The sequence below is a fragment of the Nesoenas mayeri genome (genome assembly GCF_963082525.1).
Source record: "Nesoenas mayeri genome assembly, chromosome: 25".
In the NCBI taxonomy this organism is placed as follows: domain Eukaryota; kingdom Metazoa; phylum Chordata; class Aves; order Columbiformes; family Columbidae; genus Nesoenas; species Nesoenas mayeri.
The window spans coordinates 5,732,023-5,750,784 of record NC_137549.1 but is presented as its reverse complement, the minus strand read 5'-3'; the positions used below and the strand labels follow the sequence as shown (position 1 = coordinate 5,750,784).

Sequence of the window (18,762 nt, the reverse complement as noted above, 5' to 3'; positions counted from 1 at the left end):
CTCTGCCCTGGAGGAGGAGGAGCAGGTTTAGCGGGGAGAACAGGCCCCTGTCCCAAAGTAGCGCTTTCCTGCCCCTTTAAGGCAAGTGAGGGCGGAAGTTCTGGCAGAGGCTGCAGGGGGGCGGGGCTTCCGCCCCTTCCGTCCTCTCGCGACATCTGCCGTTTCCGGCCTAAGCGCGGCCTTTTCCGAGGAGACCCGGCCAAGATGGTGGGTAGGGGAGGGGGTGGCGGGGACTCAAATCGGGCTCCATCCGCCGCGGGGGACGGCTGCCCGGGGCCGGGGGCGCCGCTGTCGCGGAGAGCGGCGCCTCCTCTTCCCTGGGGGCTGGGGGATCGGCGTCCCCTCGGCTCTGCCGGGGCCGTGGTTGGCACGGCCGGACTAGGCCGCAGCGCGGCGGGAGGCCGGTTCCCCAGGGCTGGGCCTGGCGGCGGGAAGGAGCGGGGGCTGCGGCCTCCCCGGGGAGCCCGACGGGCCTGACACTCCCTCCCTGGTTCCCGGCTGCAGGCGGAGGTGGAGCAGAAGAAGAAACGAACCTTCCGGAAATTCACCTACAGAGGGGTGGACCTGGACCAGCTCCTCGACATGTCCTAGTAAGCGCTGGGGCTGCTCGGGCTGCGGTGAGACCGCGAGAACCCGCGGGCTGGGTGGTGCTGCCGCTGCTCGTCTGCGCTGTTCGGTGTCAGGCTGGAGCACAATGTGATGGAGCGGCTGGGGGACCTGGGGGCTCAGCTGGAGAACAGGAGCTGAGGGGAGACCTTGTGATCTCTGAACTGCCTGAAAGGAGCTTGGAGCCAGGGGGGTCGGGCTCTGCTCCCCAGGAACAAGCGCCAGGAGCAGAGGAAACGGCCTCAAGTTGCGCCAGGGGAGGTTGAGGTTGGATCTGGGAACAATTTCTTCCCCAAAGGGCTGTGGGGCATTGAACAGGCTGCCCAGGGCAGTGCTGGAGTCACCATCCCTGGAGGGCTGGACAGACGGACATGAGGTTCTCAGGACATGGGGCAGTGCTGGGGGTGCATGAACGGTTGGACTCCACGATCTTAAAGGTTTTTTCCAACCAAAATGATTGTGTGATTTAATGTCGCTGGGTTGGTAACCCTGGAGGTCCCCAGGGAGCTCCGCGCTCTGGCCTCACTCTCTCCATCCCTCCCAGCGAGCAGCTGATGCAGCTGTACAGCGCCCGGCAGCGCCGGCGGCTCAACCGCGGGCTGCGCCGCAAGCAGCACTCGCTGCTGAAGCGCCTGCGCAAGGCCAAGAAGGAGGCGCCGCCCATGGAGAAGCCGGAGGTGGTGAAGACCCACCTGCGCGACATGATCATCCTCCCCGAGATGGTGGGCAGCATGGTCGGCGTCTACAACGGCAAAACCTTCAACCAGGTGGAGATCAAGGTGAGGCGTTGCAGCAGCTCCCGAGCTGAGCGTCCTCAAGGCGTTTGCATTATTTTTTAACATTTGGTATAACCTTCTGCCCTGCGTGTGTGGGGGAGCTTGAGGCTCCTGCTTGGAGCCGACCTGGCCCCAGGGACACCGCAGGGTGGCCGTGCTGGGCAGGGGCTGCTCGTGGGGGGATCTCGAGGCGTCAGCGCAGCTCTGAAGCGATGAAATAGCGCGGCAGTTGCGAGCAGGTGCGCGGTGTTCTGTGCTGCCCTGGCTTGCCGCCCGCCCTTTAGCCACGAAACAGACCCGTGAGGTTTCCTGGGAGTGGAATAACCTGCGGGGCGGTGCCACCCGACACCTCTGGGGGGATTAAATGGCATTTTCTGCTTGTACCTGGTGTTAAATCCCACCTGAAAGTGCAGCGAAGGGCCCCTGAGGCTTGTGTGTCCTCTCTCTGGGTTGCTCCATGTGCAGCATTGCCAGGAAACCAGCAGCGCCGGGGCCTCTGCCGGCGCAGGGTGAGGACTGTGACGGGCGCCAGCCCTCGGCAGGGGGCTGGGGGGCCGTGGGTCTGTGCCCCCCGCCCGCTGCAGCATGCGTCTCTGTTCTCTTCCAGCCCGAGATGATCGGTCACTACCTGGGGGAATTCTCCATCACCTACAAGCCGGTGAAGCACGGCCGGCCCGGCATCGGCGCCACCCACTCCTCCCGCTTCATCCCGCTCAAGTGAGGCGCCCGGGGAGCGTTTTCCCTGTAAATAAAGGAATTTCTACCACCTGTCTCTGTGCTGGGTGACAGGCGCTTCCTTCTGCCCGACTGTTTGTGGCACTTCGGGCACGGCCAGGGACGCGGAGGTGACACCAGTCACTGGTGGGGGGTTCCCCCCGCTGTGGAACCAGCCCCTGTGCTGGGGGCAGGTGCCAGGGGCAGCGAGATCCCAAACCAGGATTTTCTCATCTCAAATTTGGGGTTCCGAAGGGGGTTTGGGGGCTGTCGGCTCTTCGGGGAGGTGGAGCTGGTGGGTCGCGGCTGTTTCCCTACGCGGCTCCAGGGGAGAAGCTGCTGGTCTGGATGAGGTAGGTGATCGATGTTGGGTGATCCAAGGGGGTGATCCAGTCTGAGCTGAGAGCAGCTGTGGGTGCTGGGGGGTGACAGGGGCAGCCACGCTGGATCCAGGGGTGTCCCCAGCCCTGAGGAGCCTTTCAGGCCATGTCTTCTGCGAAAGCCTCCGTGCTGTGTCCCCAGGACCCCAGGTGGAGGGGCTGGTTGTCACCATCCTGCTGCTCCTGCCACACTTGTCCTCTGCTTTTCCTCTGCGCTGTCACCGCGGCTGCCGTGCCCACACGGACACTGCAGCCCTGCCCCGGCGCTCCCCGCGTTGTGGTGATGGATGTTGGACACCGCAGCCCTGCCCCGGCGCTCCCCGCGTTGTGGTGATGGGTGTTGGACACCGCAGCCCTGCCCCGGCGCTCCCTGCGTTGTGGTGATGGGTGTTGGACACCGCAGCCCTGCCCCGGCGCTCCCTGCGTTGTGGTGATGGGTGTTGGCACGAGCTGCACTGGGGAAACCTCGTGACCTTCGGGCGGGTGGTGACGCAGGGACGCGGCCATGGTCTCATCCTGGTTCTACTGGGACCAAACGGCCTCGGCACTGGTGCCCTGCCGGGCTTGCACTGGTGCCCGGGCTGTGGTCCAGTGGACTGTGGCTGCTCATGGAGGGGAGGGGACAGTAGGGGCTGCGTCTGGGACTTCGGGATGTGCCAGGGTCACCACACAGTTGTGGCTTGTCCGTGTTGCTGGCACAGGGGTTGTCACACAGTCCCTGGGGTGCTGTGGCACGGCCAGGGCTGTTGTCCTTCAGACAAGGTCTCCTGGCACCGGGCACTGGGGCTCTTTTGTTTAAGCAGCGTGACCTTGATGGTCCCTGTGCAGCTCCCGCTGCCGGGGGTTTGGGGGGACAGGGCCGGGGCTGCTGCCTGCCTGGGGCGCTCTGAGCACCCCAACCCTGCCCTGTGTCCCCGGGGAGCCCCCGGGAGGGTGGCGCCCCGGCCAGGAGGTGGGTGGCGGTGGCCTCGGTGTGTGTGTGGCACCGATCAGAGGTCACAGCCACGGGCAGAACTCGAGTCCAGCCCCGGTCGTGTCCACCAGACCCTGCTCCGTGTCCCCGGAGCTGGGTGGGGGGACTGGCCGTGGGGGTTGATCAGCCAGGGGTCCCGCTCACCCCGGGCTCCCCCCGCACCGGGCAGAATGCGGCCACCCCGGGACTGATCCCCTGGGCACGGCGACAGCCCCGGGGGCTCGGGGGGGGCAGATTTGGGGCGAAGGGGCAGATCCTGCAGCCCCAACGGTCTGGGGAGAGAGGGGTAGGGAGTGGGGGGCCCTTCTCCCGTAGCCTCGCACAGGAGCCCCCCAAGACCCCCCCCCGCCGCCTCTCGCGGCCGCGGCGCCGCTGGAAAATCCCGACCGGGAGCGGCGGGGGGGGCGGGGGCGGGATGCGGCTGCTCGCGGCCGCGCCGGCTCCGCGCTCAGCTCCGCGCTCAGCTCCGCGCTCCGCGCCGCCGGGGATGAGGTACGGCCGCACCTGCCCCTGCACCCCCCGCACCCCCCGGCATCCCCCGGGCATCCCCCGGTCCCCCCCCGACCCCCGGGGCTCCCGGCGGCTCCGGCCGCGGGTGGAGGGGAGCGGGGGGGCTGCGCGGCGGGGGTGGAGGGACCCCACGGGCCGGGGGGGGGTCGGGGTGCGGTGCCGGGGTGCGGGAGAGGGTGGATGCGACCGGGGGGCCCCGATCTGAGCCCCCCGCCCCGCGGCGACCGGTGCCCCGGCCCTGGCTGCGCTGGATCCGCCGTCATGCGGCGGGCGCGGCTCCATCCCGGGGATCGGGGGGGAACCGGGGGATGCCGGCGGGAACCGGGGGATGTGGGGGGGTCGGGAGGGTCTGTCAGAATCTGGCCCCCACGTCCCCTACCCCCGACCGCGGGGACAAAGGCCGGACAATGCGGGGGCTCCACCGGGAGCCCCCAGGCGGGGAGGCAGCAGCGACCGTCCCCATCCTCATCTGCATCCCCATCGCATCCCATCCCGTGGGCAGGGGGTGGGGGGGGCCCCGCTGGGGTGGCAGCATCTCCCCCCGCCCCGCTGCGGGTTGGACCCCCAGGTGCCCTCGGCCCCACCGCTCCCCGGCCCGGGGGCTGCGCGGGGTCGGCCTGGAGCTCCCTGGGGTGGGTTTGCTGTGGTCGCGGGTCCCCGGGGCCGCCGGGTCGATCGGCGGGAGCTGGTGACAACAACACGCTGTTTGTTTAATGTCCCCGGGGGCTCCGGGAGGCGCAGCCGGTCGGGGGCTCAGATGTGGCTTCTGTCGGAGGCGGCTGCGCCGGGTTGATGCTGCAGTGCTGGGGCCGACCATGGTCCCTGTCCCCAGCCCTGTCCCATCCCCAGTGCCCCCACCGGGCCGGAGGGAGCCGAGGGGTGCGGGGGGTGCACGGCTGCTGCCCCAGCCCTGCCCTGCTCTGCATGGCCGAGGTGGCCCCAGACAAAGCGGCACGATGTGGTGGGCAGTGCAGTGCAGTGGGCAGCACGATGCAGTGAGGTGCAGTGCAGTGGGCAGCATGATGCAGTGAACTCTGCGGTGCAGCGGGCAGTGCGGTGCAGTGAGCAGTGCCAGTGCAGTGTGGTGCAGTGAGCAGTGCGGTGCAGTGAGCAGCGCGGTGCAGCGGGCAGCACGATGCAGCACAGCGGGGTGCGGTGGGCAGCACAGATGCTGCTCCTCCACCCACAGATCTGCTGCAGCACCTGCCCTGGCAGGACCCACCGGCGGCCTCGGCCAGTCTGGGGTGCCCTGAGCATGGGGGGGGCAGCTGGTGGGTGTCACAGGAGCCGGTCCCCGGGATCCCGAGCCACCGAATCTCCCCCGGGTGTCCCCACGGCCCTGCAGCCCCGGCAGCCCTGAGGGGACACCGCGTCCCGTGGGACAGTGACCCCCGCGGTGCCAGGGGCTGTGGGAGCGGAGCTGCAGCCCCGGCCCCCCCTTCCTGCAGCCCCGGCCCCCCCCTCCCCGCCATGTCTAGACGCTTTGCAAATGCAGGTGTGGCCGCGCCAGCCCCTCCCCGCAGGCTGCGGATCCCAGCGCTGCTGCGGCCGCTGCGCTCGGTGTCCCTGCCCGGGCACCCGGGGGGACAGAGCTCGCACCCCCCCACATCAACCCCCAGCCCCCCCTCTCCGAGCAGCTCAGTCGGCGCTGAGAGGTTTGGGGTGCCGGGGGGTGGGGGATGTGCTGCCCTGCAGACCTGGGACCCCCCCCGGCTTTTCTCCTCACCCGGCTGTGCCGACCCCCCCGTGTCTGGTGGGTGCTGGGGAAGGGCCGTGGACCCGCCTGCGCTGCCCCATCCGCGGTCACCGTAGCAACGGGAGGCCCTGCCGAGCATCCTCATCCTGCATCCTTCATCCCGCAGCCCTCACCCACCCTCCCTCATCCCTCATTGTCCATCCTGCAGCCCGTGTCCTGCATCCCTCATCCCCCATGCCCCCCATCCTTCCGCCACCTCCCACCACTTACTCCCTCCTCCCGCATCCCTGTCCCCAGCCCTGCTGGGGGTTATTTTCCTCCTGGGGGGGGTTATTTGCCGTCAGGGCAGTGGGAGGGGGGGATTTGCACCTTGGGGTCTTTGTCTCCCTGTGGCAGCGCAGCGTGGGCAGAGCGGGGCGGTGGGGAGGGGGGACACACCCCTGGGGATAGGAGGGGGGGGGGGGGGTTTACAGGGATGAGGGAGCAGGTTTTGGGAGGGTCAGGATGACTCCTGGGGTGGGAAGGACATTGTGGGGACCTGGAGAGGGTCTGGGGTCCCACCACTGCCTGGTGGGGTCTCTGTGCTGGCTGTGGGGGTGCAGGCCCCCCCAGGGGAGGCAGAGCGATCCCAGGGAGCAGCTGCGGGTGATGGGGACACTGGCAGTGCCGGGGGGGTCAATCTCTGCCGCTCTAATTGTCCCTGACCCACTGCAGTGGGGGGACGGGCCCCATCCCACCCCAGCGCTGTGGGGGACACGGGGAGGGACGAGCTGAAATGGGGGTGCAGAGGGGCGGGGCAATAAGGGACCCCACCCCCGCCGTGCACCCCCACCGTGTGCCCCCTTTGCACGCACACTCGTGCGCACACGTGGCGCTGATGAAGGCGACGCGGGGCCATCGCGGCCGCGAGCCCGACCTGCTGGGGTGCTGACGAGGGGTCCCCATCCTCATCCTGAGCCCCCATGCCTGTGTGTGCCCCCCCAGCCCCAGCAGGTGCGAGGGGCGGGTGTTGCGGCGAGGAGGAGGTTTGGGGGTGCAGGGCCGGCCCGGGGGACAGAAGGGCTGGGGGGATGGAGCGGGGCTGGGGGCGCTGCTGGGGGGGCCGGGGCTGCCCCTGCTCGGGGGGAGCAGAGCGGGAGATGCTTCAGAAAAGACAAAAGCGAGACAAAGGGAGCGGAGAGCGGAGCTGCCGCGGACGATGGAAACCAGGCAGGGGCTGGGGGGCCGGGGCTGATACCCACCCCGCGCTGGGACGGCCCTTCTGGGGGGCGTTGGAGGCACCAGCTCGTGCTGGCACATCCCGTCCCTTCCCTGGGGAGTGCGGATGTCGGGGTCCCCTGGGCTACGCGGGGGGGCTGCGGGGAGCACCCCGGGTGCTGCCCGCCCGTCCCCCCACAGGCGCTGCAGCGGGTGAAGATGTCCGGCTCCATCGCCTCGTACGAGCAGCTGGTGCAGCAGGTGGAGGCGCTGAGGAAGGAGAACAGCCACCTCCGGCGCGAGCTGCAGGACAACTCCAGCCACCTCTGCAAGCTGGAGAATGAGACCTCGGACATGAAGGTGGGGACAAACCTGGGGGGGGACACGCGGCCCCCGTGCTGGGGCTGCGGGAACGGGCGCACCCAACGCTCCGTCCCCGTTCCAGGAGGTCCTGAAGCATCTCCAGGGCAAGCTGGAGCAGGAGGCGCGGGTGATGGTGTCCTCGGGGCAGACCGAGGTGCTGGACCAGCTGAAAGGTGGGTACCCAGGCAGGGTGGGGGTGTCCCCATGCTGAGCCCCTCCCTCACGCCGCTGTCCCCATCCGCAGCCCTGCAGATGGACATCACCAGCCTCTACAACCTCAAGTTCCCGCCGGAGGTGGCCGGAGCCGGACGCAGCATTGAGGACGGTCCAGGGCCACCCGCAGCCCAGCGGGACCCCGGGGACCTGGACAGGGCCACCCTCCGGCTGCTGGAGGAGCTGGACCGGGAGAGGTGACACCCGGGGGGGACACCTGGGGCTGGGGGGGTCAGGGCTGTGCTGACAGGGCTCCCCAACTCCCCAGGTGCTTCCTGCTGGGGGAGATCGAGAAGGAGGAGAAGGAGAAGGTTTGGTACTACGCGCAGCTGCAGAGCTTGGCCACGCGTCTGGACGAGCTGCCCCACGTCGAGACGGTGAGTGGGGCCACTCTGGCACCCCCAGCCGGGCCGCGGGCAGGACCTGACCCCCTCACGCTGTTCTCCCGGCTCGTGTCCCCCCCAGTTCTCCATGCAGATGGATCTCATCCGGCAGCAGCTGGAGTTCGAGGCGCAGCACATCCGCGCGCTGATGGAGGAACGATTCGGCACCGCCGACGAGATGGTGCAGCGGGCGCAGGTCCTGACCCTTCTCACTGCCCCTGTCCTGCGCTGGGGGTCCAGCTGCCCTCCCACCCCATCCCGCCCTCTCCAGCCCTGTGCACCCTCACACCCAGCGCCCTGCGCCCTCACACCCAGCGCCCTGCACCCTCACACCCAGCCCTTTGCACCTTTGCCATCAGGTCTGTGCACCCTTGCACCAGCGATTTGCACCCTTGCAATCAGCCACTTACACTCTTGCACCAGCAATTTGGACCCTCACATCCAGCTCTTTGCACCCTTGCACCAGCAATTTGGACCCTCACATCCAGCTCTTTGCACCCTTGCAATCAGCTCCTTGCACCAGCAATTTGCACCTTCTCACGCAGCTCTTTGCTCCTGTGCTTTGCACCCTCAACCGCACATCTTTGCACCCTTGCCCCCAGCCCCGTGCACCTTCACCCCAGGTTCTAGGGGTCCCAACACCCACTTTGTCCCCACAGATCCGGGCGTCCCGGCTGGAGCAGATTGACAAAGAGCTGATGGAGGCGCAGGACAAGGCGCAGCAGCCGGAGCCGCAGGTAGCGGGGCCAGAGCTGAGCCCCCCTGGGCCAGGGGCCACCCTGGGGGGTGCAGGAGTCTGGGGAGGGGAGAAGGGGGCCCGTCGCAGCCCCCTCACCATTGTCCCCATCCTGTCCCTGTCGCGGCACAGCCAGCGCGGCACAGCCAGCGCTTTGTGTGGCTCGGGCACCGTGAAATGGGCAGTTGCCATGGAGACGGGAAGTAGGCCATGGCGCGCAGCGGGTGGCCGCGGTGGCTCCCGCGGCATCTGCCAGGGCGGGCACCCCGCCAGCACCGCCCCCCGCCCCCGCTCCCCCGCCACCTCTGTCACCCACCACCCCTCCGTCACCCCATCTCCTCTGTCACCCCATCCCCTCCAGCACCCGTGTCTCCTCCATCACCAATGTCCCCTCCGTCACCCCCAGCCCCTCCATCGCCCCACCCCGCATGCCCCCCCATCACCAACCCACACAACCAGCGCTGTGTGCCCAGCCCCGGCACTGTCCCCTGCTGCTGTGGGACCCCCCGACCACCCCAATTCCAGCTGAAAAACACAAGCCTGGCGCTGACGGGAGCAATTGCACCAACTGGGAAGCGCTGCCGGGTTTAACGGCATGGGGGGGTTCCTGGAAACCGGGAAGGTGCTGGGCAGGGGGGTGAGGGTGGTGTGTTGCAACCTGCCCCCCATTTCCCCCCTTTGCAGCTCTGTGGGAAGGCGCCCGGTGTGGATGGGGACGGCAGCCTGGACCCCCCGACCCACCCCGAGGAGGGGGGCGGCAAGGTGAGGGGCAGCCACAACTCAGGGGGCTGCACGGGGAGGGGGTGACCGCGCGTGACTCCCCGACCCCGTCCCGCAGGTGGAGGTGGTGTTCTGGCTCCTGTCCATGCTGGCCACGCGGGACAAGGAGGACATGTCGCGCACGCTGCTGGCCATGTCCAGCTCGCAGGAGAGCTGCCTGGCCATGCGCCGCTCGGGCTGCCTGCCCCTGCTCATCCAGATCCTGCACGGCTCGGACGGCGAGCCCGGCCCCGCCGACGGCCCCGCCGGCGCCAAGGATGCCCGCATGCGCGCCAACGCCGCCCTCCACAACATCGTCTTCTCGCAGCCCGACGAGGGCCAGGCCAAGAAGGAGATGCGGGTGCTGCACGTGCTGGAGCAGATCCGCTCCTACGCCGAGACCTGCTGGGACTGGCTGCGGGGCCGGGACGGGGGCCGAGGCACCGCGGGTACGGGGGGCAGGGTGACCGGTGTGCGCACACGTGGGGCCAGACGGGAGCCACCTGTGCCCAGGGGCCACCGGCATCCTGGCTGGTACCAGCAGTGGTGTGGCCAGCGGGACCAGGGCAGCGACCGTCCCTGTGCTGGGACCTGGGGAGGCCAGACCTCAAATCCTGGGGTGGTTTTGGGCCCCTCACGCCCTTGAGATGCTGGAGCAGGTTGAGAGGGGGAACGGAGCTGGTGAGGGGCTGGAGCACAAGGGTGATGGAGCGGCTGAGGGACCTGGGGGGTTTAGTGAGGAAACGGCCTCAAGTTGCACCAGGGGAGGTTGAGGTTGGATGTGGGAACAATTTCTTCCCCAAAGGGCTGTGGGGCATTGAACAGGCTGCCCAGGGCAGTGCTGGAGTCACCATCCCTGGAGGGCTGGACAGACGGACACGAGGTTCTCAGGACATGGGGCAGTGCTGGGATGGGTTATGGTTGGACTCCGTGATTCTCCCTGCAGCACCGGTGCCCATCGAGCCCCAGATCTGCCAGGCCACCTGCGCCATCATGAAGCTTTCCTTCGACGAGGAGTACCGGCGCGCCATGAACGAGCTGGGTGAGCGCGGGGAGGGGGCGCCATCCCCGTGGCGTGGCCGGCATCCCCGGCGGGGCGTCCCTGACCGCGTCACCCCGTCCCACCCCACAGGCGGGCTGCAGGCGGTGGCCGAGCTGCTGCAGGTGGACTATGAGATGCACAAGATGACGAGCGACCCGCTGAACCTGGCGCTGCGGCGCTACGCGGGGATGGCCCTCACCAACCTCACCTTTGGAGACGTGGTCAACAAGGTCAGGGGGGGCTGCAGTGTGGGGAGTGGGACCTGGGGGGATGCGGCGTCACCGTCACCATCCTCATCCTCCCGCAGGCGACGCTGTGCTCCCGCCGTGGCTGCATGGAGGCCATCGTGGCTCAGCTGGGCTCCGACAGCGAGGAGCTGCACCAGGTGGGTGCCGGGGCTCCCCGGGGCGGGGGGACAGGCATGGGGACGGTCCCCACACCCACCCGCCCCGCTATGCCCCCCTAGGTGGTCTCCAGCATCCTGAGGAACCTCTCGTGGCGGGCGGACATCAACAGCAAGAAGGTGCTGCGGGAGGTGGGCAGCGTCACCGGGCTGACGCGCTGCGCCCTGCGCGCCGGCAAGGTGAGCAGCGCCGCGGGGGCACGGACGGACGGACGGACACGGGGTGGTCAAACTGGGGGAGGTGAGAGCTCTGCATGTCCCCCTCCCTGCACCTGGAGTGCTCAGGCGAGAAAACAGCTTCCAAGCTTCCAAGAAGGCTGTAGCACACTGCATGGCTCATCGGAGCCCAGCTCAGCTTAAGGGAGAGTTTTATTGTGATGGACCAGAGTGCTGCAAGATCAGTGGACTCGAGTTGAAATTCAAGAGTGTCAAGATGAAAGTAACTGTTTTAAATTAAAGCAATTAATAAAAAAACACTTTACCAAAGATAGCTTAGATGCCAATGGAAGGGCTTTTATTACTGTTAGGGATTTGTTAATTTGAAGGAAAGAAGCAGTAGGCAGCCTTGTTCAAGCAGAAAGGACAGGCCTTATGATGGACTAAAGCTAAACTGCCAGGAGGATAATACAATAGTGATCCACCTTTATTGACGAGGATCGCACGGTGCGAACTGTGGGCTTGTCATATGCAGGGACAGGAGCTGGACTCGATGATCTTGGTGGGTCCCTTCCGGCTCAGGACTCTGTGTGGTTCTTTGGCAGGAATCCACGCTGAAGAGCGTCCTGAGCGCGCTGTGGAACCTGTCGGCGCACAGCACCGAGAACAAGGCGGCCATCTGCGGGGTGGAGGGCGCCCTGGCCTTCCTGGTGAGCACCCTCACCTACAAGTGCCAGAGCAACTCGCTGGCCATCATCGAGAGCGGCGGCGGCATCCTGCGCAACGTCTCTAGCCTCATCGCCACGCGCGAGGATTACAGGTCAGGGACCCGCGGGGACCGTCCCCACGGCCGGGGGGCGCTGGGTCATACCCCTTTTTCTGAGTATTCATTTGTTAGGTGACAAGAGGTGGGTTTGGCTGGAGAAAGAATTCCTGCGCAGCTACAGGTCCAGGTTCTTTAATAAGACACGCTGCTATCTGCTGAAATCCAACAGCGACCATAGAACCATCGAATCATTTTGGTTGGAAAAGACCTTTACGATCCCTGAGTCCAACCTTTAACAATCCGCTAGAGGGACGGCGCCCGATCTCAACAGAAAACGGTGGCTTTTGTCTGAAAAGCCACATTCCACACCGATTTCAGTTCAGTGCTCCGCTAGGACGGAGTTTCGGAGCCGCTGTGGCGATACAGCGCAGCTCATAGAGCCTCACCCCCCATTTACAACAACAGACGCCTTTGGGCAAACCACCTCTGCCCCAAGCTTGTCTGTGTCTCTTCAAGATGGTTTTACTAAGAAAAGATTAATTAAGCTACCTTTTGTTAATTAAGCAAAGGCTCACTCTGCAGTCGTGTAGCCTTAATTGGCACAAAAAGCCAGTGAAAAAACAAATGTAACTACTAAGCTATTGTCCAGATTATCAGAGAAATCATGCCAATTGTATTGTTCTTAGTTTTATTAATTGCTTTAACAATATTTACAGCGAGAGCCGAGATTTTTAAGCATGTCAAAGAAGTGGTTGATTACAATAATACACTATTTAAATTAACTTTTTTAAAATGAACTGTAACTCGGGCTTATTTTTGGAGTAGAGCTTATATTTCAAGCATCCTCAAAAATCCTGAAAAGTCATGGTAAGGCTTATTTTTGGAGTAGGTCTTATTTTCAGGGTAGGTATTATTTTGGGGATAGGTATTATTTTCGTGGTAGGTCTTATTTTTGAGGTAGGTAATATTTTCAACATAGATCTTATTTTGAGAGTAGGTCTTATTTTTGTCGTAGGACTTATTTTTGGGATATGTCTTATTTTTGAGGTAGGTAATATTTTCAACACACGTTTTATTTTTGTGGTAGGTCTTATTTTGGGGGTAGGTCTTATTTTTGAGGTAGGTAATATTTTCAACACAGGTCTTATTTTTGGGGTAGGTCTTATTTTCAGGGGAAAAAGATAGCTGTGGGGGGCTATTGATTTCCACCGTTTGATCTCCCAGCTGTAATTTTTGGCGGGTTGTCCCGTGTCCCTCTGTCCCGCAGGCAGGTGCTGCGGGACCACAACTGCCTGCAGACGCTGCTGCAGCACCTGCGCTCGCACAGCCTCACCATCGTCAGCAACGCCTGCGGGACCCTCTGGAACCTGTCCGCCCGCAGCCCCCGCGACCAGGAGCTGCTGTGGGACCTGGGGGCGGTCAGCATGCTGCGCAACCTCATCCACTCCAAGCACAAGATGATCGCCATGGGCAGCGCGGCCGCGCTGCGCAACCTGCTCACCAACCGGCCCCCCAAGTACAAGGACGCGGCCGTAGTGTCGCCGGGCTCCTGCATGCCCTCGCTCTACATGCGCAAGCAGAAGGCGCTGGAGGCCGAGCTGGATGCCAAGCACTTGGCTGAGACTTTTGACACCATGGAGAAGCAGAGCCTGAAGAGCCAGGGCGCCAAGAAGCCGCCGCGGCACATGGAGAGCCTGGTGAAGGATTACGCCTCCGACTCCGGCTGCTTCGACGACGACGAGGTGCCCAACATCTCCACCGGCGTGGAGACGGCCAGCGCCTCCGTCCTCTCCATGTTCCTCAGCTCCTCGTTCCTGCAGGGCCAGGCGCTGCCGCGGGCGCTGGCGCAGCGGCGATGCCCGGAGCCGGAGAAGGACGGCAGCGCCAAAGCCTCCGAGCCCAAGAAGCTGCCGCTGCCAGAGGACGACGTCTCGCTGGCCGCCGAGAAGCTGGCCAACAAGATCTCCAGCACGGTGGCCAAGATCGACAAGCTGGTGGAGGACATCTCGACCATGCACACGTCCTCGGACGACAGCTTCAGCCTCAGCTCGGAGGACCACGGGCTGGACTGGCAGTACGGCCTCGAGGAGGCGCACGAGGCGCGGGCGCAGTCCTGCTCGCCGTGTCGCCTCTCGGACGCCGGCGGCTTCGCCAAGCGGGAGAGCCTGAGCCGGGCACAGGCGCTGCTGCGGCTGAAAACCGCCTACACCAGCCTGTCCAACGACAGCCTCAACAGCGGCAGCACCAGCGACGGCTACTGCACCAAGGAACACATGAAGCCCTGCAGCAAAGCCGCCTTCCTGGACTGCCGCGACGAGCTGCAGCGCTACCAGAAGCGCCCGAGCCGCCTCGACCTCAAGAGCATCCTGGGCAGCAAACCGGAGCGGAGGGATCCCCCCGTGCCCAGGGGCAGGGACACGGCCGAGCCGGACAAGCCGGAGCAGCGAGAACTGCCCGAACGGGCCAAGAAGACGGTGACATTCCCCAGCCCCGCGGCGCTGGAGAAGGAGCCCGAGTGGAAGAGGGAGGTGGGCACTAAGTTGGCCACCGACCCCCAGGTCCGCACCATCAAGCTCTCCCCGTCCTATCAGCACGTTCCCCTGCTCGAGACCCTGGCCAAGAGCGGTGCGGCCACCGGCGCTGGCCACCTCCTGGGCCGAAAGCAAGCCTGGCTGCCCCCCGCGCTGCTGCAGACGGCCGAGAGCTTGAGCAAGATCCCAGAGAAGCTGCCGGCCCAGGCACCGGCTGCGGCGGAGCAGGAATCGGTGCAGAAATACTCGGTGGAGGACACCCCCATCTGCTTCTCCCGCTGCAGCTCCCTCTCCTCCCTCTCCTCGGCCGACAATGTGCTGGACGGACAGAGCCACAGCGAGAACGACCTGGACAGCGACTCCTCCCTGGAGATCCTGGAGATGGAGGAAGGTGACGGGGAAGGGGAGGACGGGAGGCAGGAGAAGGAGAAGGCGGCGGAGCTGGCCCCAGCCACGCCGGTGGGCATTTCCCAACCCATCACCATCCCCTTCCCGAAGCGGGACAAGGTTTTCCTGCGGGAATCGTCCCCATCGCGCCAGGAGGACCTGACGCCCTCGAGCTCCTCGGAGAACTACATCCAGGAGACCCCGCTGGTGATGAGCCGCTGCAGCTCCGTCAGCTCCCTGGGCAGCTTCGAGAGCCCGTCCATCGCCAGCTCCATCCAGAGCGACCCGTGCAGCGAGATGATCAGCGGCACCGTCAGCCCCAGCGAGCTGCCCGACAGCCCGGGCCAGACCATGCCCCCCAGCCGCAGCAAGACCCCCCTCTTTGAGCTGGGCTGCCAGGCGGAGAAGGAGACCAGCCAGTTCAACATCCAGTGGGAGAACAACGTCAAGAAGTTCATGGAGATCACCGACTTCAAGGAGCGTTTCCAGCTGCCCCAGGACCTGGACTCCATGGTTTACTTCACGGTGGAGAAACCCAACGAGAACTTCTCGTGCGCCTCCAGCCTGAGCGCGCTGCCGCTCCACGAGCACTACGTGCAGAAGGACGTGGAGCTCAAGCTGATCCCCACCTTCCCGGAGAGGAACAGCCTGAATTTCGCGGCTCACGAGAAGCGGGAGGAGCGGCGGGAGGAGCGGTACCTGGAGGGCCGGCGGCAGGCAGACCCCCCGGAGCCCCCCGACGACGACGACATCGAGATCCTGAAGGAATGCATCAGCTCCGCCATGCCCTCCCGCTTCCGCAAGGTCCGGAGCTCCCTGCTCGCCGGCCAGGTCCTGCACCCCCAGACCAAGAAGCCGGTGCACGTCCCCGTCTACATGCTGGTGCCGGCCCACGCGCACCCCGCCGTCCCCAAGCACCTGCGCGCCAGCGCCCGCGACCTCTTCAGGGACGACGACTCCTTCACCGACTCGGCCGACGGGACCCCCGGCAACTTCTCCAGCGCCGCCTCGCTGAGCGACGAGACCCTGCGCTACCCGGCCCCCGAGGAGGCCGAGCGCCCCTGCGCCGCGGGGACGGGGGTCCTGCCTGAGGGACAGCGCGAGGCGGGGGGCACCGGCGCCATCCCGGCCAGGAGAGCCGCCTCCGGCAGCTCGGCGCCCGCCCGGCTGAGCTCGGCGTGCCGCGGGCAGGGCGGGGAGGGCAAGCGGGGCCAACCCCCCCGAAAGAGCAGAGCCAGCCTGGAGCTGGAGGTGGGGGGCACCGGCAGGACCCCCGGGAGGAAGGACGCTCCCCAGGAGGACGGGGTGGCCTTCCAGTCGCTGTGCCACACCACGCCGACCGAGGAAGCCGTCTACTGCTTCTACGAGCAGGACTGGGACGAGCTGCCCGCGGCGGGCAGAGGGGGGACCGGCGGCAGAGCCCAGCCCAGCCGGGGGGAGCGCTGCGGGGGCTCTGTCCCCAACAGGGACCCCGAGCTGGGTCCCCGGCCAGTGAAAGCCAAACCGCAGAACAACCTCATCGCCGACGAGACGCCGCCATGCGACTCCCTCAGCTCGTCCATGAGCTCCCTGAGCGACGCCAACCTCTCCGGCGGCGAGGAGCGGGGCCAGCCCTGCGGCAAAGCCCCCCGGCCGCGGCCGGCGGTGGGGCAGGCGCGGGGGGGCTCTCCCAGCTCCCGCACCCTCAACTCGGAGGATGACCTGCTGCAGAAGTGCATCGGCTCGGCCATGCCCAAGCGCCGGCGGCCGGCGGCTCGCCGCAGGATGGCGGAACGCAAGCAGAAGCCGCCGGGCGCCGGCGGGAGAGAGCGGAATGCGGAGGTGAAGCACCACCCCGGCGAGGACGCCGGCTCCGACCGCGGCTCCGACCTGGACAGCGTGGAGTGGCAGGCCATCCAGGAGGGAGCCAACTCCATCGTCACCTGGCTGCACCAGGCTGCCGCCTCCCTCTCGCGGGAGCCTTCCTCCGAGTCCGACTCCATCCTCTCCTTCGTGTCGGGGCTCTCGGTGGGCTCCACGCTGCAGCTCTCGCTGGGCCGGCAGGAGAAGCCGCGAGCCGGCAGCGCAGCCGGACGGGACACGGCCAGGAGGGAACACGGCAAGAGCCGCCCGGAGAGGAAGGACGCGCCGGGTGCCCGTCCCGCCGGCCGCGGCAGCGCCAGGGCGGAGCGGAGCCCGGCGCCCACCAAGCCGGTGCCCAACCTGCCCGTGGTTTTCCGCGGCAGGACCGTCATCTACATGCCCAGCCTGGCCAAGGACGCCCCCAGCCCGCGGGCCACCCCCAAGAAAAGCCCCGTGGCCAAGCCCGCGGCGCCGCCGGCCAAGAACCTGTCGCTGAGCCAGCAGCGGTCGCGGAGCCTGCACCGGCTGGGCAAACCCCCCGACAGCGGGGAGCTGGCGCTGCCCAAGCGGAGCACCACGCCGCCCGCCCGCATCGGCAAGGGGCCCCCGTCCTCGGGCTCCTCCCGCACCTCCACCCCCTCCCAGCACGGCCCCAAGAAGCTGCCGTCGCCCTCCCAGCTCGCCAAGCAGGGCCCCCCAGCCGCGAGCAAGGTGGGCGGCTCATCATCCCCACCGGGACCCCCAGGCAGAGCCCCGGCCCCCAAATCCCCGGCTCCCCGGCAGTCCAAGACACAGAAGTCGCCCGTGCGCATCCCCTTCATGCAGAAGCCCAGCAGGAAGGTGCTGCCGGGCCGGGGGGCCATGCCGGTGCTGGAGGAGCAGGGGGGTGATGACAAGGCGCAGGGCGGGGGGCCGGGCCGGCGGCTCAACCTGGTGCGGATGTCATCCACCCGCTCCAGCGGCAGCGACTCGGATCGCTCCGGCTTCCTGCGCCAGCTCACCTTCATCAAGGAATCCTCCAGCCTGCTGCTGCGGCACCGCGCCGAGCTCAACCCCGCAGCCCCGGCGGCATCGCTGCCTCGCCGGGCGTCCCCGCCGCGCCGCCGCGCCGCCCTCCCCGCCGTCTTCCTCTGCTCCTCCCGCTGCGAGGAGCTCAAGGCAGTCAAACCAGCGGCCCCCAGCCCGCGGTCCCTTGTCCCCAGGGCCCAGCCTGGTGGCAAAGTCCCCACCGGGGTGAAGCCGCCGCGGAGGACCAGCTCGGAGAGCCCGTCACGGCTGCCAGTGAAGAGCAGCATCCCCGCGCCCGAGCCCTTCAAGCGATACTCATCGTCGCCCAACATCAGCGTGGCGCGGCGGACGGGCAGCCCGTCCTCCGTCCTCTCCGCCCGCTCCGAGGCTTCGGCGCGGCGGCGGCAGCAAACGGAGCCGGTACCCAGCGAGCAGCCGGCCAAGCCACCCGTGGTGATGATGAAGGGCACCTGGCGCAGGATCCGAGATGAAGACATCCCCCACATCCTCAAGAGCACGCTGCCCTCGTCCGCCCTGCCGCTGGCGGGCGCCGGCGAGGAGGAGCGTCCCGGCAGCCCCAGGAAGACCAGCGATGCCGTGGTGCAGACCGAGGACTTCGCCACCGCCAAGACCAACTCCAGCACCTCGCCCACGCTGGAGACGCGCCAGGGACCCCCCCGCGCCGCCGGAGACGGTGAAGCTCCCACCAAGGCCACCCTGCCCATCTCCTTTGGCCACGAGGCGCCCGCCGGCACCTTCCCCGCCAGCCGGCACGGCTCCCCGAGCAGAGCCGCCCGCGTCACCCCCTTCAACTACGTCCCCAGCCCCATGGCGGTGACAGCGGTGGCCGAGAAAGCGGTGGAGAAAATCCAAGCTTGAGGGTCCCGCGACCCCCACAGGCGCCAGCCTGGACTGTGCCAGGGGAGGACAGCGATGCGGGACACTTGGGGACCAGCGTGTCACCCCCACCCCGGCTGGGGTGTTGCTGCTCCGGAGAACCGCGGGTCCCAGCACCACGGACCAGGCAGAGCTGGCGGGACCCGCTGGGCGCTGATGGCTCGAACTGGGGTGACGCTTGGTGCCCGTGTCCTGCTGATGGACATCCCAGGACAAGGGGAGTAGGGGCCATGTCCCCCCAGCCCGCTCACCTGCCCCAGGCAGAGGTTGAACTGGAACCGTGTCCCTGCACCAGATCTCCATGCTACAGTTCGGCACCAACACGCGGCTCTGCCGGCAATCGCTGCTCATTTATTAGGAACGGGAAGGGACGTGTGGTGGGAGAGGCTTTGTGGGGCAACGGGGCTGGGACCCCCCCCATTTG

At 66.8% G+C, this 18,762-nt stretch overlaps 2 protein-coding genes across 2 annotated transcripts; both read left to right on the top strand.

Moving 5' to 3' along the window:
- The first annotated feature begins 117 nt into the window (after positions 1-117).
- RPS15 (ribosomal protein S15) lies at positions 118-2,148 on the top strand. Its single transcript, XM_080359533.1, has 4 exons — positions 118-207; positions 505-590; positions 1,151-1,385; positions 1,990-2,148. Exons 1-4 carry the CDS (start codon positions 205-207, stop codon positions 2,101-2,103), a joined length of 438 nt encoding a protein of 145 aa, XP_080215659.1. The 5' UTR covers positions 118-204; the 3' UTR covers positions 2,104-2,148.
- A 4,923-nt stretch (positions 2,149-7,071) lies between these two features.
- On the top strand, positions 7,072-18,320 carry APC2 (APC regulator of WNT signaling pathway 2; the record flags this gene model as incomplete). Its single annotated transcript, XM_080359285.1, has 14 exons — positions 7,072-7,212; positions 7,298-7,388; positions 7,460-7,625; positions 7,697-7,805; positions 7,894-8,007; positions 8,471-8,548; positions 9,232-9,309; positions 9,386-9,755; positions 10,253-10,348; positions 10,439-10,578; positions 10,656-10,733; positions 10,815-10,931; positions 11,513-11,727; positions 12,941-18,320. 14 exons carry the CDS (start codon positions 7,072-7,074, stop codon positions 18,318-18,320), a joined length of 7,173 nt encoding a protein of 2,390 aa, XP_080215411.1.
- Between the last annotated feature and the right edge of the window lie 442 nt (positions 18,321-18,762).